General features: G+C 37.4%; 3 protein-coding genes and 2 long non-coding RNA genes across 12 annotated transcripts; 2 read left to right on the top strand and 3 right to left on the bottom strand.

Moving 5' to 3' along the window:
• The first annotated feature begins 1,149 nt into the window (after positions 1-1,149).
• LOC135630189 (uncharacterized) lies at positions 1,150-3,968 on the top strand. 2 transcript variants are annotated; one of them, XR_010493729.1, is made up of 2 exons: positions 1,150-1,289; positions 1,579-3,968. It is a non-coding gene; the product is annotated as an uncharacterized LOC135630189 (long non-coding RNA). The 2 variants fall into 2 exon arrangements; XR_010493723.1 differs by having other exon boundaries at positions 1,151-1,289; positions 1,568-3,968.
• LOC103979022 (uncharacterized) lies at positions 1,485-5,043 on the bottom strand. 5 transcript variants are annotated; one of them, XR_001977290.2, is made up of 4 exons: positions 4,756-5,043; positions 4,422-4,505; positions 2,692-4,022; positions 1,485-1,999 (listed from the first exon to the last, which is right to left on the bottom strand). XR_001977290.2 is itself a non-coding variant. In XM_009395018.3 (3 exons), the coding sequence occupies exons 1-3, from the start codon at positions 4,789-4,791 to the stop codon at positions 2,805-2,807; spliced, it is 1,338 nt and encodes a 445-aa protein (XP_009393293.2). In that variant the 5' UTR covers positions 4,792-5,043; the 3' UTR covers positions 2,493-2,804. The 5 variants fall into 5 exon arrangements, 2 of the variants coding, with proteins under 2 accessions (XP_009393293.2, XP_064993755.1); XR_010493702.1 differs by having other exon boundaries at positions 4,653-5,039; XR_010493696.1 differs by lacking the exon at positions 4,422-4,505.
• Positions 5,044-8,746: 3,703 nt separating this feature from the next.
• On the top strand, positions 8,747-10,852 carry LOC135630138 (uncharacterized). Its single transcript, XR_010493670.1, has 3 exons — positions 8,747-9,492; positions 9,613-9,680; positions 10,714-10,852. It is a non-coding gene; the product is annotated as an uncharacterized LOC135630138 (long non-coding RNA).
• Positions 10,463-12,873, bottom strand: LOC103979025 (uncharacterized). Its single transcript, XM_009395026.3, has 3 exons — positions 12,615-12,873; positions 12,386-12,469; positions 10,463-11,998 (listed from the first exon to the last, which is right to left on the bottom strand). Exons 1-3 carry the CDS (start codon positions 12,651-12,653, stop codon positions 10,793-10,795), a joined length of 1,329 nt encoding a protein of 442 aa, XP_009393301.2. The 5' UTR covers positions 12,654-12,873; the 3' UTR covers positions 10,463-10,792.
• Positions 12,874-18,550: 5,677 nt separating this feature from the next.
• Positions 18,551-22,069, bottom strand: LOC135585189 (uncharacterized). Of its 3 annotated transcripts, none has more exons than XR_010493638.1 (4): positions 21,860-22,069; positions 21,628-21,711; positions 19,889-21,216; positions 18,551-19,117 (listed from the first exon to the last, which is right to left on the bottom strand). XR_010493638.1 is itself a non-coding variant. In XM_065137680.1 (3 exons), the coding sequence occupies exons 1-3, from the start codon at positions 21,896-21,898 to the stop codon at positions 20,011-20,013; spliced, it is 1,329 nt and encodes a 442-aa protein (XP_064993752.1). In that variant the 5' UTR covers positions 21,899-22,069; the 3' UTR covers positions 18,551-20,010. The 3 variants fall into 3 exon arrangements, 1 of the variants encoding a protein (XP_064993752.1); XR_010493644.1 differs by having other exon boundaries at positions 18,551-19,076; XM_065137680.1 differs by having other exon boundaries at positions 18,551-21,216.
• Between the last annotated feature and the right edge of the window lie 2,540 nt (positions 22,070-24,609).

Raw genomic sequence — 24,609 nt, 5'->3', positions numbered from 1 at the left:
TATTTAAAATAAATTAGAAATAACAAAAAGAGTTTATCAATAGAAAATTCCAATCTAAAATATCATTTACAAATACTTCTTAATAATATACGTAAAATGATCAATGATCAGAATAAATCCTAAATCGATTGGTTTGTATTCACGTTTAGATGGAGTAACTACGATAGTTTATGCAACGTTTGCTCATCACTAATTAATCTTCTTTTGATGCCATATCCTCGTTAGGCTGCACGAGGTTACGACCGTATCAATCGCCATCTCTCTCTCTCTCTCTCTCATTCGTCATCCTCAATGAAATCTAAGTTTCCTTTCCATCTCTCAAGCTCTCCTCGCGACTATATTCCATCTCTCTCTCTCTCTCCCTCTCTCTCTCTCTCTCTCTCTCTCTCTCTCTCTCTCTCTCTCTTTCACGCACACATTCAATTTGTTGTAGACTTTTAAGGCATGTCTGTCTTCCTTTCGCGATTGTCAAACCATGAGCAAAGAAACTGCGGTGGAAACTTCTGAGTGGTAGTGCCGTGGACACGAAGGAGAAGAGGATGATTTGATGGCAGCTGAGAACTACTTGCCCATTGGAGGAGATTATGATGAGTAGTGGCTTTCGAAAAGGATGTGAGTGAGACGTGTCATGTCAAACAATAATGGACACGACATTTATCTTAGTAGAATTCGATTATGTATCGATAAGTTTCTCAACAAAGACTAATAGTCCCCTTCCTAAAACCATTTCTTTCCATTTCCTGCCCTCGCATCGTCTTGCTTTCCTCTGAAGATTTTAGTTTCATGTGGAATTCTATAAAGTTCCAACATATATGAGAATAATCTCCCACCATTCCTCATATCCGAGAATAAACTTGTGCGTGCTAGTGCCGTGGACACTAACCAGAAGATAGATTAGCGGCGGACCGGAAGAATAAGTGCTTCCGAAGTTGCTCCTTGTGGCCTGCTGATCACGACAGCTCCTTGTGGCGGGCTGGTAATCTCGCACGGCTATAGCGTGGTGAAGTTGGAGTTGGGGCACACCGACGACGATGAAATCCAGGAGGAGCAGAGTCATCGGCGCCGCAAATGGAGTCTTGAGATGTTAGAAAACGATCCAACTGTCCAATCTGAAACACTCGTCGATATCAAATGGATAGAAGTCGTTCCGGAAGATCTGCTTCCTTGCCTTCGACAGCTGACGATTTCTCACTGTCGTCTCGTCGGTCCTTCGACTTGCATCGTCAAAGATTCCGAAGCTAAGCGGCTGCACCAATACGAAACAAGTGATCCTTGAGGCACAAGCAGAGGTGGCGTCTGCTTTCCCTGCTCTTGTGAATTTTAAATGCTTTTATGAATTTTGGATCATCTCTTTTCTGGTATGTTGTCACTCCTTCTTCCTTAGCTGTGATGGAGCAAAGTGACAGGAGTAGGGATCATTTTTCTGAGTTCCTACTAGTGAGAGAAAGTAATTTTAGTTCCTGTGAACTACTGACAGAAAGAGCTAAACTAACCAACTGATATATAAAGTAATATAGTGCACAGTCTTTAATTATGAACTATGGGTAATAGAAAATTCTTAATCCAGCCCGAATGCAGATGCACCTAAACAGCTTGGAGAAGGGAAATAATACATTACATCAAGTTGAAACGAGCATCTTCTGTCCTTACACATCATTTGTATTGCTCGTTGGATTTAGCCATGGTTGCAAGCAGTACACAAAACTCATCTTAGATCTGGTAAGAACTGCTCTCACCATCACTGTATCATCATCATCATCTTTCAGGTCAGACTCCCTCGCTCGAGTTTCATTTCCCCTAATCAGATCTTCTATGCAAATAATTGCACTAGTACAGCTCGCAGGATAGTCATAGGGACAGCAGCTGATCTTCTTACTTTTCTGCAGATATACTGAGGGAACTGTCGTCCATCTTCCACATGAACTGCTCCGATAGACTTCTTCCGGACTTCGAGGTTAGCATCTTATGCTTTCGCTTCTGCCTTTCCATCTCGATAGCACTGTCATCCACAGGTTTTGCTAGTAAGTAACCATTTTTCTGAAACATACCACCGTAATAGGCACCTTTCAATCAGAAACCTAACATATTTTCCATCAGATTCTTGCAATCTCATGCTTTATCGATGCATATATTCATCAGGAACACATTCTATGGAACCGATCTGTTTGTAAATATTGTAGAAAGATGGAAAATCCATGTAGTTTTGGAGTATGAGCCTTTTTTTTCTAGGGCATGTACTGTAAGCGACCAGTGAAACGAGTGGACAGAGGTGGCAAGAGAAGGGTATGAAAAGCCTAAAGATATTAATGTGATACACAAAATAGACATTATGAAAGGTTGGTAGAGGAAGAACATGAGCACACACTATTACAAATCCATCTCCAAATAAAAGATTATGCTTAGGATGTGAAGGAGGCTACAGACATTGATCGACAGTATAATAATAATATAAAAAATAAAAGAACTAAATGATGAATATGGAAAAAGAGAGATAATAGAAGATATTTAATTAAAATCGAATTTTTACAGAGCCGGCCAAACCAAAGTTCAAACATATGGACCACATCTCTATGAACCCTACAAGTCTCTGGAAGTCATGTGGGCACACACAGAGCAATTAAGACAATTAAGACAACAACGGATGCTGTAATCAAATTCTCTATCTTTATTCTAAAAGGAAAAAAAACTTACTCTGAAATCAAATGCAAAGGTCACATTCCATCTGATCTCTCAGGATATGACCGAATCCCACTGCCGTATGCATTATTTCCCCGACAGCTAGTAAGTAGTCTTCTTCGTGGTGCTTAGCCACCCAAGAACTCGAGGAAGAAGACGACAATGGCGAAGAATAGGAGTAACAAGACGGAGCAAGTGCTTAAGATTTTGATTACTGTCATCAGAGTTCCTGGCTTTGGAGTCCTGAAAGTGAGCAGCTTCACGCTGAAACTGGATAGAAATGCGAAGAACATCACCAACACGCAGAGCTTGAGCTGCAATTCACTGCCTTTTCTGCCGATAAATCCTGAGAAGGCGCCCATAAGACCTCCGAAGCTGATGGATGTCGTGGTAGTAGCGACCTTGGAAATGAGTTTGAGCTTGAGATCATGACCAACGTTGGTAGTAGTGCGCGGTCCGTGCGGCTGTTTCTGGGTGCTGTGCCACTCTATGCAGAACCAAAGAGTGACTCCAATAAATGGCGTCGGCAGGAGAACCAGTACAAGGAAGACGTCAAGGAAAGCAGAAGCCGCCGTGGCGGCTATGAGTGCCAATGAGCCCAGCAGAGAGTAGCTGAGTGCTTTGAGGAGCTTGGTAAGGAACTCCCTGGTGCTTTGCTGCTTGAAGCTTGGTGGGACTGAGCTGAGCAGCATCAACAGAAGGCCGAACATGGCGGCGAAGAACATCTGAAAGATGCAGATCTTCGTGTTTATGGTAAGGGCTTGATCCGAATGACTTTTAGCGGTCCCAATAAGAGTAGTTATCAGCCCACTGAATGCAAGGGAGACAACAGTGGATGAGAGACCCAACGAATGTTTCAGCTCTGATTTATAGCTCGCATATCCTGTGGAATTCTGATCATGATCATCCCCTGCGTGGAATATGAAGTAGAGGAGGGTGCCGAGAAGCAAACATCCCGGAAGCAGGGCTGCCAGAAACATGGAGCGTTTATGGAGGAGAGTTGAGAAACCAGCAGCTGTAAGGATGAGGAGAGCGCATGAAAGGACGAGGAGGAAAACGGTGGTCACATGCTGGCCTCTGTGGACACTGTGATCCTTGCGACTTAGCAAATTGATGGTGATGAACATTAGGGTTACTCCACAGAGAAGACTGCAGGTGGTGAGGAAGCCGCAGATAAGAAGGTGCAATTCGTTTGCATGGCCTTTCAGATCTCGCTGTGCTATGAAAACTGCAAACACTGCCATTAAGCTGATGATTATATCAATGAAGGCGAACTGTAGGATTTGCTTCAACTTGGATTCATAGCTACATGTTTCATGACCTCTTGCAACTTCACCTCTTTCTGCCTGAATCAAAGATAGACAAAATCAAAATCCTCAGATTCTTGAGAAAAGAAGAAATAGAAGACCTAAAGGGAGGGATAAACATGAAGAAGACAACGCAATGAATAAATACATGTTTCCATCCGATAAACATGAAGAAGACAATGAAGAAGACAACGCAATGAATAAAACCTATTGTTGGAAGTTGTTTATAGCCAATAGAAGAAGAACTAAAACATGTGTCTTTGTCCTATCAAAAATTTATTTTGAGGCTTAAACAAGTCTTGAGAAGTTGCAAATCTTCCCAAGAAGCTTAATTTCTTGCATATGTAAATTTGTTTGGGGGATCCAAAAAGAAAAAGATGTGTCAGGAAATTCAAGGAAAAAAAAGCAGAAATTCTGAAGAAGGAACTGAGTGCTTACAGCTTCCCATGAGTTCTGAAATATGCCATCGACCGTTGACCGCAACTGGATCTCGGTCGTGGAAGGAACAGTGGTTTGGTGTTGCTGCGAGACAATCAAACATCAGATTAGTGAAGAAGAGGATCAAGGAGGAGTGGAGTTTGTGAAAGAGCGAGCAGATCTGTGAGAGAGAGAGAGAGAGAACTTCTCCGGTTTGGTTGCAGAAGAAGAAGAAGAAGGGATGAGAAGAACCTGAGGCCTTGAGCGAGACTCTGATGGTGGATTCAGAGAGAGAGAACTTCTCCGGTTTGGTTGCAGAAGAAGAAGAAGAAGAGGAAGAAGGGATGAGAAGAACCTGATGACTTGAGCGAGACTCTGATGGTGGATTCATCTTGCAGATTTCGACCGATAAGGAGAGAGGGTGGAGTGGAGAAAGCAATGACAAGTATGATGTGGTATCTGATGATTTTATAGTTTTCGAGTATAAGGAGTGAGGGAGGGAAGTTTCTAGGTCCTTCTTCTTCCTTCTTCTTCCTTCTTCGTTGGGTAAAGAGAGGAAGCAAAATGGAGACGCTTCCTCCGCGTTCTCCGTTCTTCTGATTTGTAGCCACGTGAACGCTTTGGCAACAAAACTATTGACTTCAGCCACCCTCTCATCTCTCTCTCTCTCTCTCTCTCTCTCTCTCTCTCATGTCTTTAATAAGCCGAAAAACAATATATAAAAATAATTAATTTAGATTAAATAAATAAATAAATAATTTAATGAGCCCAATTAGTACATTAGTTCCGTCAGTCTCCTTGCTAGCGGATGCACATTAGTGCGATGTGCTTATCCACGTTGACGGGGATGACAACACAATGTCGGGGTCTTATCCTCTTATCAGCTGGTTTCCGGGTGATCAGATGCATTCAAATCGGACCGAACCGAATTGTTTTTTTCGATTCAATTTAGATAAGATAGTTTGAATCAAAATTAATTCTAATTTTATCTAATCAAATCGTTTCGAAACTTATTAATTCGGTTTGATTAATCAATTAATCGATTTATTTATTTTAAATGCCTTTATATATATATATATATATATATATATATATATATATATATATATATATACACACGAAAGATGTTCATTCGCTTAAGCTATGATCCAAATAGATCCATCCGAAACTGACCTATTCTTTAATTAGAAAATAATATACGGAAAAAAAAAAAAGATGATTGACAAGGTGTCGGTGCGCGTAGTCAAGTCTACCAACTCCCATATGGCTATTGCACCCATCAAGATTCTCTTTTATGTAACATTTTTAACTAATCATTTTCTTACAAAAAATAAATAAATAATATTTGACTCAATAAAATGATCTTAATATTTTTAAAATGCTTTAGTTGTATTATTATATAATTTTTAAAATCTAAATCTCAAAAACTAATTGGCCTATCTAATATTTTAACCCTAAAATCTTATATTCTAATAGATCGTCAAAATCATTGTTATGATATCATTAAATTATCACATATCATATTTATAAAAAAAATTAAATTATTATTTTATCATTCATAATTTACAGAAGACACTTTATTTTTTTCATCCTTGAATTCAAGTCCCTATCTTCGTGGTAAAACTAAAAGCGAAGAAAATGTCTCTAAAATCTAAACCTTAGATTTATTACCAAGTAGTAGATTATTCTGAAAATAAATATAAGATAAAAATATATCAATAATCACACATGCTAGGAATATTTAAAAAATTATAAAAATAATCTTCAATATTTATGAAACATATGTAAATATCAATAATTTAATATGAAATAATAATTTATTGATTCATTAAAAATCATACATCAAAAAAATAATGATAATTCTTATGTAATAAATAAAAATATACATTAGTTATATACAACACATACATAACAAAGACGTACATTACACTCGATGGTGTACTCTCCCAATAACGAATGGAAAGACATACTCAATGGGATGAATTCACTTCAACGGTAGATAGAGAGAACCCATATCATATTCCCAATAATGGATAGAGTGATATCTCTCGTATACACAAATATGAATAATCTAACTATCATATTTGATAGCTTGCTAATCTCCGAATGGAGTCACTTTACCTATCCTCAAAAGAGATATTTACCTATCCTCAAAAGAGATACATAAATAGCCATGATCATTAATCCATTCATTTACACATGTATCCAAGAAATAGTATAATAAAATACTATGAGGAACCATATTTTATGTATAATCTGTTAAACTATATCCATTAGTTGCTCCATACTATAATAGGCATGCAACTCCTTTCATAGGTTACCCTTGTAATGTAGACCACTAACATAGTTACATATACTACATGTAACAATCATATTAATATCATAAACTTAAAAAGTTAAAAACTAATAATCATTTTCAAATAATACTTTCAAATAAAATTTTTAAATTCATCAAATCATAAAAACATAAGAAATCAATGACTTAATTCTCAATCAACCAAAACCTAATTGGAATAGCTCAATTAACTTGAACAAAATTCTATTCAATTAGGAGCTAACGAAACCAATATCAAATCCTTATAGGACTGATATTGAATTACCATAGACTGGTCAATTTAGATTTGATTGATTTCGATTAGGGCAAGTAGTTTTGAACTAGTCAAGTTGGTCTAAAATCACCCAAAATCTGTTTGAATCAATAAAATATTATGATTCAGTCAATTAACGAGCTTAAACCAATAATAAGATAGGAAATTAGACTATGTTGTATAGTGCTAAGTCAAACCAAATCAACTCATATGAGTCTTAAATGAGTCATGTGCGCTGCACATGCCTATCCCAAATAATATGTTAGGTTGAGGTACAATGGGATGTATAGAGGAACGATAATGTGCCTAACACCAATCGCATAGTTGGGTAGGCTGAACTTCGTGGACTGAGCTGAGCCTTACCACTAAATTAGGTTACGCTTAGTTCACGGGTTAGGTCATACATCGACACATGAGTTTGGGTTATATCCGATCACATCAATTGAGTCGTACTTGGCCACATAAGTTGGATTATGCTTGGTCATATGGGTTGAGTCATATATTACCATATGGGTTGGGTTATACATGATCATATGAGTTGGGTTATGCTTGGCCACATGAGTTGTCATATTTTATCATATGAGTTGGGTCCTACATAATCACATGAGTTGAGTCGTATTTGACTATATAGGTTGAGTCGTGGCTACATGGGCTAGGTCATGCCTGACCATATTAGTTGAGTCAGACATGGCTATATGGGTTGGGTCATGCTTCGTCACATATGCTATGTTATACATAACTAAATGAGCTAGGTTATCATGCTTGGCCATATAAATTTGAGTCATATGGGCTAGATCATACATGGCTACATGGGCTAGATCATGCCTAACCACATGAATTTGGTGTACATGACTACGTAAGCTAATTCATGTATAGTCAGATAAGTTGGGTCATACATGACCACAAGGGTCGGGTCGACCCAATTTAACAAATCAACATGACTTACGTCAGACCTACTCAGACTCATTTTATTAAATTATATTTTAATATTTTAAATTATTATAGAGTAATTTAAACCTATGAATTAAAAAATTTAAATTCATGATCTTAAATTTAAAACTAATTAAATTATAGAAATTCACACATAATTCTTAAAACACATATAGATCTAATTAAAAATTAAAATTATTATGTTAATTCAAAAATAAAATTTTTAACAATTAAATCAATTTTAAAATTCACTTAAGCTTAAGAGACCATTATAAGTAAAATAATCATTCAAACATCATAAATCAATTATCATTATTTATTAATCATAAAAATTAAAAAATAAAAATATTATTATATATCATAAAATTATAATAATCATAATATTAAATATTTCAAAACAAGAGAAATAAAAGAGGAGGAGCCTACAAGATGAGCTCTCCGTTAGTAATGATTTAATTTTATTTTACTTTCACACACAAAGATAAAAATATAATATTTATTTCTTATGGTTAAAACACAAAAATAAAATATAAACTTTTTACTTCCTAAAAGTTACATCACTCATTAGAAATAAATCAATTAATAATTTAATTAATTAGAAAATTTTCTAACATATCCATATAATTAAGGAAATCAATTTTAATCATTTCCTTAATCATACTACATAAATAAGGAAGTTAATAATTTAAATAAAGTAATATATTATTCATATTAATTAATTAATGTTAAGAAAAAAAATCAATGAATATAAAAAGATATATCTTTTTTAAAGATGTTTAAGAGTTTTATGTTCTTCATTAGATAATTTTTAATTTAACTGCCGTCGGAGTTGGGGCACACCGACGACGATGAAATCCAGGAGGAGCAGAGTCATCGGCGCCGCAAATGGAGTCTTGAGATGTTAGAAAACGATCCAACTGTCCAATCTGAAACACTCGTCGATATCAAATGGAAAGAAGTCATTCCGGAAGATCTGCTTCGTCGCCTTCGACAGCTGACGATTTCTCACTGTCGTCTCGTCGGTCCTTCGACTTACATCGTCCAAGATTCCGAAGCTAAGCGGCTGCACCAATATGAAACAAGTGATCCTCGAGGCACAAGCGGAGGTGGCCTCTGCTTTCACTGCTCTTGTGAATTTGAAATGCTTTTATGAATTTTGGATCATCTCTTTTCTGGTATGTTGTCACTCCTTCCTCCTTAGCTGTGATGGAGCAAAGTGACAGGAGTAGGGATCATTTTTCCGAGTTCCTACTAGTGAGAGAAAGTAATTTTAGTTCCTGTGAACTACTGGCAGAAAGAGCTAAACTAACTGATGTATAATATAGTGGACAGTCTTTAATTATGAACTATGGGTAATAGAAAATTCTTAATCCAGCCCGAATGCAGATGCACCTAAACAGCTTGGAGAAGGGAAAGAATACATTACATCAAGTTGAAACGAGCATCTTCTGTCCTTCAAAATCATTTGTATTGCTCGTTGGATTTAGCCGTGGTTGCAAGCAGTACTAAAAACTAATCTTAGATCTGGAAAGAACTGCTCGCACCATCACTGTATCATCATCATCATCTTTCAGGTCAGACTCCCTCGCTCGAGTTTCATTTCCCCTAATCAGATCTTCTATGCAAATAATTGCACTAGTACAGCTCGCAGGATAGTCACAGGGACAGCAGCTGATCATCTTGCTTTTCTGCAGATATATTGAGGGAACTGTCGTCCATCTTCCACATGAACTGCTCCGAGAGACTTCTTCCGGACTTCGAGGTTAGCATCTTGTGCTTTCGCTTCTGCCTTTCCATCACGATAGCACTGTCATACATAGGTTTTGCTAGGAAGTAACCAGTTTTCTGAAACATACCATCGTAATAGGCACCTTTCAATCAGAAACCTAACATTTTTTCCATCAGATTCTTGCAATCTCATGCTTTATCGATACATATATTCATCAGGAACACATTCTATGGAACCAATCTGTTTGTAAATATTGTAGAAAGATGGAAAATCCATGTAGTTTTGGAGTATGAGCCTTTTTTTTTCTAGGGCATGTACTGTAAGCGACCAGTGAAACGAGTGGACAGAGGTTGCAAGAGAAGGGTCTGAAAAGCCTAAAGATATTAATGTGATACACTAAATAGACATTATGAAAGGTTAGTAGAGGAAGAACATGAGCACACACTATTCGAAATCCATCTCCGAATAAAAGATAATGCTTAGGATGTGAAGGAGGCTAACAGACATTGATCGATAATATAATAATAATATAAGAAATAAAAGAACTAAAAGATGAATATGGAAAAAGAGAGATAATAGAAGAGATCATTTTAAATAAATAGAACGAAGTTGAATTAGAATGTATCAATTTTTATTTTTATTTGTAAGCTCCTTAATTTGAAACTATTTTTTTAAATTGATGATTTTGCTCTGATCACATGATAAAAGAAAGATAAGTCTAAATGATGTCGCAAAAATAAATTTAATTTATCATTTTAATATGTGATTATATTTTTTTTAATCAAAATCGAATTTTTATAGAGCTGGCCAAGCCAAAGTTCAAACATATGGACCACATCTCTATTAACCCTACAAGTCTCTGGAAGTCTTGTGGGCACACAGTGAGCAATCAATACATCAATCTTATGTTATTTATGGACAAGCCCTAAAACCATATGGGCCATGTCTCGGATGTTTTTTTGATGACAACAACTGATGCTGTAATCAAATTCTCTAGCTTTTTTCTCAAATAAAAAGACTTACACTGTAATCCAATGCAATGGTCACATTCCATGTGATCTTTCAGGATATGACCGAATCCCACTGGCTTCAACATGACATGAGCATTTTCCCGAGCAGCAAGTAAGTAGTAATTTTCGTGGTGCTCAGCCACCCAGGAACTCGAGGAAGAAGACGATAATGGCAGAGAATAGGAGCAACAAGACAGAGCAAGTGCTTAAGGATTTGATAACTGTCATCAGAGTTCCTGGCTTTGGAGTACTGAAAGTGAGCAGCTTCACGCTGAAACTGGACAGAAATGCGAAGAACATCACCAGCACGCAGAGCTTGAGCTGCAATTCACTGCCTTTTCTGCCGATAAATCTTGAGAAGAGGCCCATAAGACCTCCGAAGCTGATGGATGTCGTGGTAGTAGCGACCTTGGAAATGAGTTTGAGCTTGAGATCATGACCAACGTTGGTAGTAGTGCGCGGTCCGTGCGGCTGTTTCTGGGTGCTGTGCCACTCTATGCAGAACCAAAGAGTGACTCCAAGAAATGGTGTCGGCAGGAGAACCAGTACAAGGAAGACGTCAAGGAAAGCAGAAGCCGCCGTAGCGGCTATGAGTGCCAATGAGCCCAGCAGAGAGTAGCTGAGTGCTTTGAGGAGCTTGGTAAGGAACTCCCTGGTGCTTTGCTGCTTGAAGCTTGGTGGGACTGAGCTGAGCAGCATCAACAGAAGGCCAAACATGGCGGCGAAGAACATCTGAAAGATGCAGATCTTCGTGTTTATGGTAAGGGCTTGATCCGAATGACTTTTAGCGGTCCCAATAAGAGTAGTTATCAGCCCACTGAATGCAAGGGAGACAACAGTGAATGAGAGACCCAACGAATGTTTCAGCTCTGATTTATAGCTCGCATATCCTGTGGAATTCTGATCATGATCATCCCCTGCGTGGACTATGAAGTAGACGAGGGTGCCGAGAAGCAAACATCCCGGAAGCAGGGCTGCCAGAAACATGGAGCGTTTATGGAGGAGAGTTGAGAAACCAGCTGCTGTAAGGATGAGGAGAGCGCATGAAATGACGAGGAGGAAAACGGTGGTCATATGCTGGCCTCTTTGGACACTGTGATTCTTGCGACTTAGCAAATTGATGGTGAAGAACATTAGGGTTACCCCACAGAGAAGACTGCAGGTGGTGAGGAAGCCGCAGATGAGAAGGTGCAATTCGTTTGCACGGCCTTTCAGATCTCGCTGTCCTATGAAAACTGCGAACAGTGCCATTGAGCTGATGATGATATCAATGAAGGCGAACTGTAGGATTTGCTTCAACTTGGATTCATAATAGCTAGATGTTTCATAACCTCTTTCTGCCTGAATCAAAGATAGACAAAATCCTCAGATTCTTGAGAAAAGAAGAAGTAGAAGACCTAAAGGCAGCGATAAACATGAAGAAGACAACGCAACGAATAAATACATGTTTCCATCCGATACAGAAAAACCTATTGTTGGAAGTTGTTTATAGCAAGCAAATAGAAGAAAAACTAAAACATGTGTTTTCGTCATATCAAAAATTTATTTTGAGGCTTAAACAATTCTTGAGAAGTTGCATATCTTCCCAAGAAGCTTAATTTCTTGCATATGTAAATTTGTTTGGGGGATCCAAAAAGAAAAAAGATGTGTCAGGAAATTCAAGGAATAAAAAAAGCAGAAATAATAAACAGTGATTTATATTATGCTGAGAAGGAACTGAGTGTTTACAGCTTCCCATGAGTTCTGAAACATGTCATCGATTATTGGCCGCAACTGGATCTCGGTCGTGGAAGTAACAGTGGTTTGGTGTTGCTGCGAGACAATCAAACATGAGATCAGTGAAGAAGAGGATGGAGGAGGAGTGGTGTTTGTGAAAGAGCGAGCAGATCCGTGAGAGAGAACTTCTCCGGTTTGGTTGCAGAAGAAGAAGAAGAAGAAGGGATGAGAAGACAACAACCTGAGGACTTGAGGGAGACTCTGATGCTGGATTCATCATGCAGATTTCGACCGATAAGGAGAGAGCTGAGTTCAAGAGAGGGTGGAGTGGTGAAAGCAGTGACAGATATGATCTGGTATCTGATTATGATCTGGTTTTCGTGTATAAGGAGTGAGGGAGGGAAGTCTCCTGATCCTTCTTCTTCTTCCTGCTTCGTCGGTGAAAGAGAGGAAGCAAAATGGAGAACGCTTCCTCCGCGGTCTCTCTTTTCTTCTGTACTGTAGCTTCGTCAACGTTTCGTCCCAAAAAATATATATCCTCTCGTCTCTCTCTCTCTCTCTCTCTATTTCTCTAATGGCGAGCCGACAACAATATACAAAAATAATTAATTTAGATTAAATGAATAAATAAATAATTTAATGAGCCCAATTAGTAAAATCATAAATAGAATCGAATTTTTTCATCTCTCAAATTTCAAATAAGATGATCGAATCAATAATTATCTTCACGTTGACTGAAAAGTTTCTTTGGTCAAACCAATTCGAGGAAGCTTCATTCGTACGCAGGTGATCATGTCAGCTTCCTTGCCGTCGGATGCACGGTAGATGTGCACGTTAGTTTGATGGCCTGATCCACGTTGACGGGGATGACAACACAATGTCGGCAGATCAGCCAGTTTCCGGGTGTTCAGATCCGAACCGAATCCAATTGGTTTTTTTTGGATTCGATTCATTTCAAAACTTATTACTCCATTCTGATTAACCAGTTAGTTAATCGATTTATAATTTTAAATATAATTTTAAATAAAATAAAATAAAATCAATTTAATTTAAATTTATTTTAATATATATATATTATATGGTTAGTTTATTTTTAAAAAAATTATTAATAAAAATATAATATGCCAAAATTAGTAAAAAAAGAATAATCTTAGAAAAATATAAAATATAAGATTGATAATATTAACTATCCTCCTAAACATAAATCTTTATTTAAATTAAATAATATATGATAATATTTAAAAATTAAAAATGTAATTCGATTATCAAGTAAGGATTTTATACGTAGAGGAGTGGACCATAAATTAAGAAAAGAAGATAAATAAATGAAAGATGGAGAGCAACATATAAAAGAGAAGTGATAGATGAGGATGAGACGAAGTGAAGACACAAGAGACGAGGCGATGTGAGAGGTAGTCCGAGGAAGAGATAAGGACGAAAGGAGAGAGACTCTAAAATGAATTAAGGTAAGGGTAATTAAATAATCTTATTATTTTGTGTGGGTTATGCAAAACCCATTCATTTTGTTTATTTTTTTGTTTTTTAACAAAATCGTCTAATAAGCCAATCAAATTGATTAGTGATTTAGTTCTCAATTTTTTCGATTTGATCACTCGATTCAATTGTCTTTTTTTGTAGGGATATTCAGATTTTTTTTATTTTTTATTTAATCAGATTCCATTAATTTATATCGATCCGATTCGATTCTAGTTTTTTATTATTCTAGTTTTGTTCTGATTTAAATTAAATATTGATCGGATCTACGGCTACTTCAATAGTACGTGTGATATCGTAACATTTGGTCCAATCTAACTCAGATTCGATCCGGTCGGTCCACGCGCCAAGTTGGGACCGAGAGATATTTATTCGATTAAGGTATGATCCAAATAGATCCATCCGAAACTCACCTATTCTTTAATTAGAATCCAACGTACGGAGAAAAAGATCGGTCAGATATGGCGGCTGCTGAGTCGGTTGGTTTGTCAATTCTGCCAACTCCGGTGGCCATTGCACTCATCGATCAATCATCTCACCGAAGCAATGCATCGATGAACAATCCCGCTGGTCTTGAAGGCTTTGGCACAAAGAGTATTGTGCCGTCTTCTCCATTACAATTCTGCTAGTTCATAGTTTTCTTCTATGCATGTTTGTCCTCGACAATCTGCAAGATTTGATTGTACTATTTTTGCTTCCCATATGCATGCACACAGGTGAAATTGCTTCGCGTATGTATTGATCGATTGCTCACTGTGTGCCCACATGACTAAAGAAAAACTGTGATGGGGTTGAATGCATCGATCTGATCCAGAGAAATAGAGAATCGGATGACGCAGCTGTGCATTAAAACCAAGATGACAGCTTGGAGAAGGGAGAGTTGACTTGACTTATCTTTCAGACAAGTCTAAATATCTTTCCCATACATCTCGTATGCATTGTTTGCTGGATTTGGTGGTGGTTGCAAGCGAACACCTCTCACGGCATCTTTATACACAGTAACGAGGATTTTGGAGAGATCAAATCTCGAACGGACGTTGGGTTTGTCTGTAGGTCTCATTTGATTGATTATGTAATGAACGATTTGCCGGGTTTTGTCTTCTCATCTTGACGAGTCGTTTATTTTATGTTCTGGAAGTTAAAAGAAAGGTATAAGTTTCTTGTATTTTATGTTCCGAGAGACCTGACCACCGTATACGACATATCAGTGTAGCCTTATGGTTTTAAGGAGGAAATCTAGGAAAGCTTAATGGCTGCACTTGCAATTGTTGTGTGTCGATCATGAAGCAGATGAATGGCTCCCTCATCCAAATCCCTCGGTAGCAGTTGTTGTGTTTTTGATGGATCCTGGGCCCTTCACAACTCCTTTGATCCATGGCCACAATGGAGCTGCTTCGAATGCTGCATCCAAATGGGATGAAGCCTACTTACAAAACAAAGTTTAATGCCGGAGGACTAAATATGACTTTTAATTCTTAGGAAGAGGTAATACGAAAACGGATGTTAGGGGATGGCTTGTAAGAAGATTGAGGAAGACGAATTTAGATTGATAAGACAGTAATCTCTTCTTGGTTTTAGTTGCCATGCTTATTTATAGATTCAAAGAAGGTAACCTGTGAGTTTAGATCATCCAAATTTTAGGTTGATAGTCTGATTAGTGCGAATCCTACTTGTTTCCTTGTCTCCCTCTCTCCATGCTAGCAATCGACAGCTAAGAAGGTAAGACGCGACTCCGCATCAACCAACAGGAAAGCTTGGCTTCATTCATTCGCCTTCTCTTCCTCAACAGGTTTGCTCAAAGCTCCTTCCCTCTGTTCATTCATTCATTCTGCTCGTGGATATCTTCTACTATTGACACAGATACTGTGTCGAGTTGGTACGTGTGGTTTCGAACTTCTTTAGAAGATTTACATAGAATCTTATCTCATATATAAGTGATTGGTGCCAACACAATGTTTGTGGTTACAGATGCTGTAGATGAAGAATATTAAATGAAAAAAAAAGTAAGTTTATACCAAAGAGATGGATCTTTCATGATCACTTTCAATGCATTCTTGGCTGCAAATCAGCTTTGAGTGACTTGGGGTTGTTCTAAAAAGATGATCTGTCTTGAATCGATCTGTAATCTACCATTTGATGTGAGGCAACACCTGGGTTTTAGGTCTTTCTATGAACTAAAATAGAAAGATGAGAGAGAGATACTGATTAATAGACTTTTTTTTTCTTCTATTGATCAATATTTGTCATCAGAATTTAATTAATTTTATTATATATCTCATCCAATTATAAAAAATCACATAATCTAACAATTTTTACATCACCGAGTAATACTATACTTTTTAATTTTAATATTTAAAAAAAAGGTTTTATTTTCAATTAAATTATTTTTCATATTTCTTAATTGGATACAATAAATTATTATTATGTGCAAACAATTTTTATCGAATCTTGCGAGACCATTAATTCGATCTTAGGATCTCAGTCCAATAGAATTTTAATTGTCACTATCCCTGAGACAATCCGACCATCACCTAAATACTAAAGTACAGTTAACCATCGCCGCACCGAACCCAACGATAGTCAAATTCCTAGCGGTTTAATTTAATCCAAAAGGTTTAAGATGAGAGGGGGAACAAAATGGCTTTGAGACACAACACGGACCGTCCGATGACAACCACCGTCTCTCTATCTCTCTCAGCGAGTCCAAACAAGACAAGCCGAAGAACACAAACAGTGGAAATTAAATTTATATACCGGCATATTTGGGATCCGCCTGACGTGCAAACAATTCAGCACAGAGCTGCTGCTCCTCAGAGACAGCACACCCTCTGAGTTCATATCTTGCTTCGTTTCCCAAGAGAATACGACCCGTTGACAAACCCCAACCCATGGGTTGCGGATAAATATGTATCAAGTGGACTCCCTGCGGGTTTAATCCGTCACAAGTGGGCTTGGAAGGACGCGCACATCACATGGGGTACAGGTGTACGGCCAACGAGGACAGGCAGGAGGGGGGAGGAGGAGGAGAAGGCATGGCAGTGCGCGCCCGCAGATCCAATCCACCGCACCGCACCGCGCCCCGATTGAGTGGCTTCAGTCTTCCTCGACAATGGATCCGTCATACTTTTCTCACTATAGAATTCATTATGATAGATTAGCGACGGACGGGAAGAAGAAGTGCTTCCGAAGTTGCTACTTGTGGCCTGCTGATCACGACAGCTCCTTGTGGCGGGCTGGAAATCTCGCACGGCGATAGCGTAGTGAAGTTGGAGTTGGGGCATACCGACGACGATGAAATCCAGGAAGAGCATAGTCATCGGTGCCGCAAATGGAGTCTTGAGATGTTAGAGACGATTCAACTGTCCGATCTGAAACACTTGTCGATATCAAATGGAAAGAAGTCGTTCCTGGAAGATATCAAAAAAATTATAGGAGAAGATTGTTCAAAAACTACTAGTAATGACTTCAGCGAGAGAGTCTGACCTGAAACTTGAGCGAGATATAAAGAAGTCGTTTCGGAAGATATAAAGAAGATTGTTAAAAAAATACTAGTAACTGGAGTAAATATTTTATGATTAAAATTGTTCCGACGAAGGTCATGATATCCATCAACTTTGGACGATCGTTGATTAATGAGATAGCTAGTTATCATCTCATATCAAGTGGAGAAGAAATTTTCAAAGAAAGAACGCAGTTGATTAGGTTTTTCTGTTGGAATTAAATTTGTTCAAGTGTCATAAAGATATTCATTTCATTAAAAGAAAAGTTTGAGATTCGTTAAGAAAAAATATATTAAAAGTCTAGGAAAGGATAAGTCAAATTATTTATTGGTTCTTGAAAGGGTTTGTTGAAAGAGAATGATTCATCTTGAATACGATTAATGTAATGTATATTTGTGGACTATATAAACCCCGTATTATCACAGACTTAGCTAATTTTGCCTAAGTCGTGCGGCATCCTTGCGTGTCCGTCCGTAAAGATCAGCCTCCCCGAAACCTCCCATGGTCCCTTAGGACATACAAAAGAGAAAACGAGTTAGAGAAAGCGTCTCACTCGGGATCCACAAGCAAACATTCCAAGAAACACTTCATAGATAATTCAAATTACAAACAGACTTTACAAGCTCTGAATATTTGTACAACAAAAGATCAAAATGGTTCACTACAGATCGAAAATCTCTCATAAGTGTCCACATGACATAACCTTTATTTATAAGCCTAAAGCAGCCACCAAACCCAATTAAAATGAGACTATTAAGCATTTGACCATCCCTTAACATGCTGTGCAAAGTATGAACATACCAAAAAACACGGACATACATAGCATTATATCAAACATCATGAAGTTTATCCATGACAATATGTTAAGTCATGAAAAATATAGAGTTTCTTAAATTATAAAAATTTTGTTGAGAGAAATATAGAAGATTGAAGCTTGTCCTACTCTTTCTCTATTTGATAACTCTATCCCTTCTTCCTATCAAGATTGTTTCTCAAAAGCAATATATGTTTAAAGACATAGTTGGGTTTCTAATAATTTGAAATGCTTTTATGAATTTTGGATCATCTCTTTTGGTATGTTGTCACTTCTTCCTACTTAGATGTGATGGAGAACAGTGACAGGAGTAGGGATCATTTTTCCGACTCCGTGAGCTACTGACAGAAAGAGCTAAACTAACTGATATATAACATAGTTGACAGTCTTTAATTATGAACTACGGGTAATAGAAAATTCTTAGTCCAGCCAAATGCAGATGCACCTAAACAGCTTGGAGAAGGGAAAGAATACATTACATCAAGTTGAGACGAGCATCTTCTGTCCTTCAAAATCATTTGTATTGCTTGTTGGATTTAGCCGTGGTTGCAGGCAGTACTCAAAACTCATCTTAGATCTGGTAAGAACTGCTCGCACCATCACTGTATCATCATCATCTTTCAGGTCAGACTCCCTCGCTCAAGTTTCATTTCCCCTAATCAGATCTTCTATGCAAATAATTGTACTAGTACAGCTCGCAGGATAGTCACAGGGACAGCAGCTGATCATCTTGCTTTTCTGCAGATATATTGAGGGAACTGTCGTCCATCTTCCACATGAACTGCTCCGATAGACTTCTTCCGGACTTCGAGGTTAGCATCTTATGCTTTCACTTCTGCCTTTCCATCTCGATAGCACTGTCATCCACAGGTTTTGCTAGGAAGTAACCATTTTTCTGAAACATACCACCGTAATAGGCACCTTGCAATCGGAAACCTAACATATTTTCCATTAGATTCTTGCAATCTCATGCTTTATCGATACATATATTCATCAGGAACACATTCTATGGAACCGATCTGTTTGTAAATATTGTAGAAAGATGGAAAATCCATGTAGTTTTGGATTTTCCACGAGAGGACAGAGGTGGCAAGAGAAGAGTATGAAAAGCCTAAAGATATTGATGTGATACACAAAATAGACATTATGAAAGGTTGGTAGAGGAAGAACATGAGCACACGCTATTACAAATCCATCTCCAAATAAAAGATTATGCTTAGGATGTGAAAGAGGCTACAGACATTGATCGATAATATAACAATAATATAAGAAATAAAACGAGGTTGAATTAGAATGTATCAAATTTTATTTTTATTTGTAAGCTCCTTAATTTGAAACTATTTTTAAAATTGATTATTTTGCTCTGATCACATGATAAAAGAAACATAAGAAGTCTAAATGATGTCACAAAAATAAATTTAATTTATCATTTTCATATGTGATTATAATTTTTTTTTTTATGAAAATCGAATTTTTATAGAGCTGGCCAAACCAAAGTTCAAACATATGGACCACATCTCTATGAACCCTACAAGTCTCTGGAAGTCATGTGGGCACACAGTGAGCAATCAATGCATCAATCTTATGCTATTTATGGACAAGCCCTAAAACCATATGGGCCATGCTGGGGTGTTTTTGTGATGACAACAACTAATGCTGTAATCAAATTCTCTAGCTTTTTTTCTAAAAGTAAAGAAAGAAACTTACACTGTAATCAAATGCAATGTTCACATTCCATCTGATCTCTCAGGATATGACCGAATCCCACTGACTTCAACGTGACATGAGCATTTCCCCGAGCAGCAAGTAAGTAGTAATTTTCGTTGTGCTCAGCCACCCAGGAACTCGAGGAAGAAGACGATAATGGCAGAGAATAGGAGCAACAAGACAGAGCAAGTGCTTAAGGATTTGATAACTGTCATCAGAGTTCCTGGCTTTGGAGTACTGAAAGCGAGCAGCTTCACGCTGAAACTGGACAGAAATGCGAAGAACATCACCAGCACGCAGAGCTTGAGCTGCAATTCACTGCCTTTTCTGCCGATAAATCCTGAGAAGACGCCCGTAAGACCTCCGAAGCTGATGGATGTCGTGGTAGTAGCGACCTTGGAAATGAGTTTGAGCTTGAGATCTTGACCAACGTTGGTAGTAGTGCGCGGTCCGTGCGGCTGTTTCTGGGTGCTGTGCCAGTCTATGCAGAACCAAAGAGTGACTCCAAGAAATGGTGTCGGCAGGAGAACCAGTACAAGGAAGACGTCAAGGAACGCAGACGCCGCCGTAGCGGCTACGAGTGCCAATGAGCCCAGCAGAGAGTAGCTGAGTGCTTTGAGGAGCTTGGTAAGGAACTCCCTGGTGCTTTGCTGCTTGAAGCTCGGTGGGACTGAGCTGAGCAGCATCAACAGAAGGCCGAACATGGCGGCGAAGAACATCTGAAAGATGCAGATTTTCGTGTTTATGGTAAGGGCTTGATCCGAATTACTTTTAGCGGTCCCAATAAGAGTAGTTATCAGCCCACTGAATGCAAGGGAGACAACAGTGGATGAGAGACCCAACGAATGTTTCAGCTCTGATTTATAGCTCGCATATCCTGTGGAATTCTGATCATGATCATCGCCTGCGTGGAATATGAAGTAGAGGAGGGTGCCGAGAAGCAAACATCCCGGAAGCAGGGCTGCCAGAAACATAGAGCGTTTATGGAGGAGAGTTGAGAAACCAGCTGCTGTAAGGATGAGGAGAGCGCATGAAATGACGAGGAGGAAAACGGTGGTCATATGCTGGCCTCTTTGGACACTCTGATTCTTGCGACTTAGCAAATTGATGGTGAAGAACATTAGGGTTACCCCACAGAGAAGACTGCAGGTGGTGAGGAAGCCGCAGATGAGAAGGTGCAATTCGTTTGCACGGCCTTTCAGATCTCGCTGTCCTATGAAAACTGCGAACAGTGCCATTGAGCTGATGATGATATCAATGAAGGCGAACTGTATGATTTGCTTCAACTTGGATTCATAATAGCTACATGTTTCATAACCTCTTTCTGCCTGAATCAAAGATAGACAAAATCCTCAGATTCTTGAGAAAAGAAGAAGCAGAAGATCTAAAGGCAGCGATAAACATGAATAAGACAACGCAACGAATAAATACATGTTTCCATCCGATACAGAAAAACCTATTGTTGGAAGTTGTTTATAGCAAGCAAATAGAAGAAGAACTAAAACATGTGTCTTTGTCCTATCAAAAAATTATTTTGAGGCTTAAACAAGTCTTCAGAAGTTGCATATCTTTCCAAGAAGCTTAGCAAAGGCTTGAGAATCACTTGTATTAATTTCTTGCATGTGTAAATTTTTTTTGGGGATCCAAAAAGAAAAAGATGTGTCAGGAAATTCAAGGAAAAAAAAGCAGAAATAATAAACAGTGATTCATATTATGCTGAGAAGGAACTGAGTGCTTACAGCTTCCCATGAGTTTTGAAACATGTCATCGATTATTGGCCGCAACTGGATCTCGGTCGTGGAATTAACAGTGGTTTGGTGTTGCTGCGAGACAATCAAACATGAGATCAGTGAAGAAGAGGATGGAGGAGGAGTGGTGTTTGTGAAAGAGCGAGCAGATCCGTGAGGGAGAACTTCTCCGGTTTGGTTGCAGAAGAAGAAGAAGAAGAAGAAGGGATGAGAAGACGACAACCTGAGGACTTGATCGAGACTCTGATGCTGGATTCATCATGCAGATTTCTACCGATAACAAGAGAGGGTGGAGTGGAGAAAGCAATGACAAATATGATCTGGTATCTGATGATGATATAGTTTTCGGAGTGATGAGGAAAGTCTCTAAGTCCTTCTTCTTGCTTCTTCTTCCTTCCTCCGCGTTCTCTCTTTTCTTCTGAACTGAAACCGCGTCGACGTTGCGTCCCAAAAAAAAAAAAATTGACATCAACTACCCTCTCGTCTCTCGTCTCTCTCTCTCTAATGGCGTTAATAAGCCGACAACAATATATAAAATTAATTAATTTAGACTAAATAAATAAATAAATAATTTAATGAGCCCAATTAGTAAAATCGTAAATATAATCGAATATAAAATTAATTCATCTGTAATCAATTTTACTAAAAAATTCTTAAACCAAGATAATAGACTGATATATGTAGAGTTGGTAATTATTTCGATAATTTCAAAATGATTGTGAATCCACCATTAAAACAAAGGAAATGATTGGAGTGATTACATTATTAAAGTAAATAAATAATAAACCAATGAGAAGTATAATGATAGGATTAATAAAATCAAGTTTTTCATCTCTCAAATTTCTAATAAGATGATCGAATCAATAATTATCTTCACGTTGACTGAAAAGTTTCTTTGGTCAAATCAGGTGATCATGTCAGTCTCCTTGCCAGCGGATGCACGGCAGATCTGCACGTTAGTTTGATGGCCTTATCCACGTCGATGGGTCTTATGCTCTTATCAGCAAGTTTCCGGGTGTTCAGATCCGAACCGAATCGAATTGTGTTTTTGGGATTCGATTCGATTAAGGTAGGATAGTTCGAATCAAAATTAATTCAAATTTATTTAATCAAATCATTTCAAAACTTATTAATCCGGTTCGATTAACCAGTTAATCGATTTATAATTTTAAATATATTTTTAAAATAAATTAATTTAATTTAAATCAGAAATTTTGATCTCAGCGATATGATAAGATTTATGAAATTGACCTCATATCATTTATAAAATTAGTTATCTATCCTATTTGATTAATCGGTTTGAATTGATTAGAAACTTAATAATAAATTTAATTGATATTTTTTAAATTAAAATTAATTTAATTCAGTTTGAACTAGTTAAATTAAAAACCATTTATAACTTTTAAAATTAAAATATTGATGAATCGATTTGGACTGATTTTAAATTGGTTTAGGCTAATTTGAACACTGTAGTTTTCTTTTTATAATTTGGACAATTATATATATATATATATATATATATATATATATATATATATATATATATATATATATATATATATATATATATATATATATATATATATATATATATATATATATATATATATATATATATATATATATATATATATATATATATAATTGCTGGGTCAGATTCTACCGTTAGTTTATTTTTTCTAAAAAAAATTAATAAAAATCTAATATGCCAAAATTATTCAAAAAAGAATAATCTTAGAAAAATAAAAAAGATAAGATTAATAATATTAACTATCCTCCTAAACATAAATCTTTATCTAAATTAAATAATATATGATAATATTTAAAAATTAAAAATGCAATTCGATTATCAAGTAAGGATTTTTATACGTAGAGGAGTGGGCCATAAATTAAGAAAAGAAGATAAATAAAGAAAAGATGGAGAGCAACATATAAAAGAGAAGTGATCGATGGAGATGAGGCGAACTGAAGACGATGGGAGAGGTAGTCGGAGGGAGAGACAAGGGCGAAAGGAGAGAGAGTTCGTTTTCTTCATGTAAATACACTCTAAAATGAATTAAGTTAAGGGTAATTAAGTAATCTTATTATTTTGTGTGGGCTATTGTCATGTCACTTATCGCAAGCCTAAAACCTTTTCGTGGCTATTAGAACATTGTCTTTTCCTAGCTTTATATGCCATCTTCGTGCTGTTTATGATTGTGTTGTCCGACTAAAGGAAAACTGTGATGGGGTTGGATGCATCGATCTGATCCAGAGAAATAGAGAATCTGATGACGCAGCTGTACATTAAAACCAAGATGACAGCTTGGAGAAGGGAGAGTTGACTTGACTTATCCTTCAGACAAGTCTAAATATCTTTCCCATACCATCTCGTGTGCTTTGTTTGCTGGATTTAGTTGTGGTTGCAAGCGAACACCTCTCACAGCAGCATCATTATACACAGTAACGAGGATTTTGGAGAGATCAAATCTCGAACGGACGAGTCGTTTATTTTATGTTATGAACGTTATTTCGATTTGCAGGGTTTTGTCTTCTCATTTTGACGAGTCGTTTATTTTATGTTCAGGAAGTTAAAAGAAAGGTATCAGTTTCTTGTATTTTATGTTCCGAGAGACCTGACCACCGTATACGACATATCAGCGTAGCCTTCTCTGGTTTCAAGGAGGAAATCTAGAAAAGCTTAATGGCCGCACTTGCAACTGTTGTGTGTTGATCATGAAGCAGATAAATGGCTTCCTCATCCAAATCCCTCGGTAGCAGTTGTTGTGTCTTTTTATGGATCCTGGGCCCTTCAGAACTCCTTTGATCCATGGCCGCCACAATGGAGCTGCTTCAAATGCTGCGTCCAAATGGGATGAAGCCTTCTTACAAAACAAAGTTTAATGCCGGTGGACTAAATATGACTTTTAATTCTTAGGAAGAGGTAATACGAAAACGAATGTTAGGGGATGGCTTGTAAGAAGATTGAGGAAG

This window comes from Musa acuminata, chromosome BXJ1-3 (genome assembly GCF_036884655.1).
Source record: "Musa acuminata AAA Group cultivar baxijiao chromosome BXJ1-3, Cavendish_Baxijiao_AAA, whole genome shotgun sequence".
NCBI classification, from domain to species: Eukaryota; Viridiplantae; Streptophyta; class Magnoliopsida; order Zingiberales; family Musaceae; genus Musa; species Musa acuminata.
Note: the sequence above shows the minus strand (reverse complement) of the source record. Positions and strands in the feature narration are given on the sequence as shown.

Coding starts and splice junctions, on each gene's coding strand:
- LOC103979025 (XM_009395026.3), bottom strand. CDS start 12,653: ATGATGAATCCAGCATCAGAGTCTCCCTCAAGTCCTCAG. Junction 12,470..12,614: donor AGTCTCCCTCAAGTCCTCAG/GTTGTTGTCTTC, acceptor ATTGTCTCGCAG/CAACACCAAACCACTGTTAC. Junction 11,999..12,385: donor TTCAGAACTCATGGGAAGCT/GTAAACACTCAG, acceptor TCTTTGATTCAG/GCAGAAAGAGGTTATGAAAC.
- LOC135585189 (XM_065137680.1), bottom strand. CDS start 21,898: ATGATGAATCCAGCATCAGAGTCTCGATCAAGTCCTCAG. Junction 21,712..21,859: donor AGTCTCGATCAAGTCCTCAG/GTTGTCGTCTTC, acceptor ATTGTCTCGCAG/CAACACCAAACCACTGTTAA. Junction 21,217..21,627: donor TTCAAAACTCATGGGAAGCT/GTAAGCACTCAG, acceptor TCTTTGATTCAG/GCAGAAAGAGGTTATGAAAC.
- LOC103979022 (XM_009395018.3), bottom strand. CDS start 4,791: ATGAATCCACCATCAGAGTCTCGCTCAAGTCATCAG. Junction 4,506..4,755: donor AGTCTCGCTCAAGTCATCAG/GTTCTTCTCATC, acceptor ATTGTCTCGCAG/CAACACCAAACCACTGTTCC. Junction 4,023..4,421: donor TTCAGAACTCATGGGAAGCT/GTAAGCACTCAG, acceptor TCTTTGATTCAG/GCAGAAAGAGGTGAAGTTGC.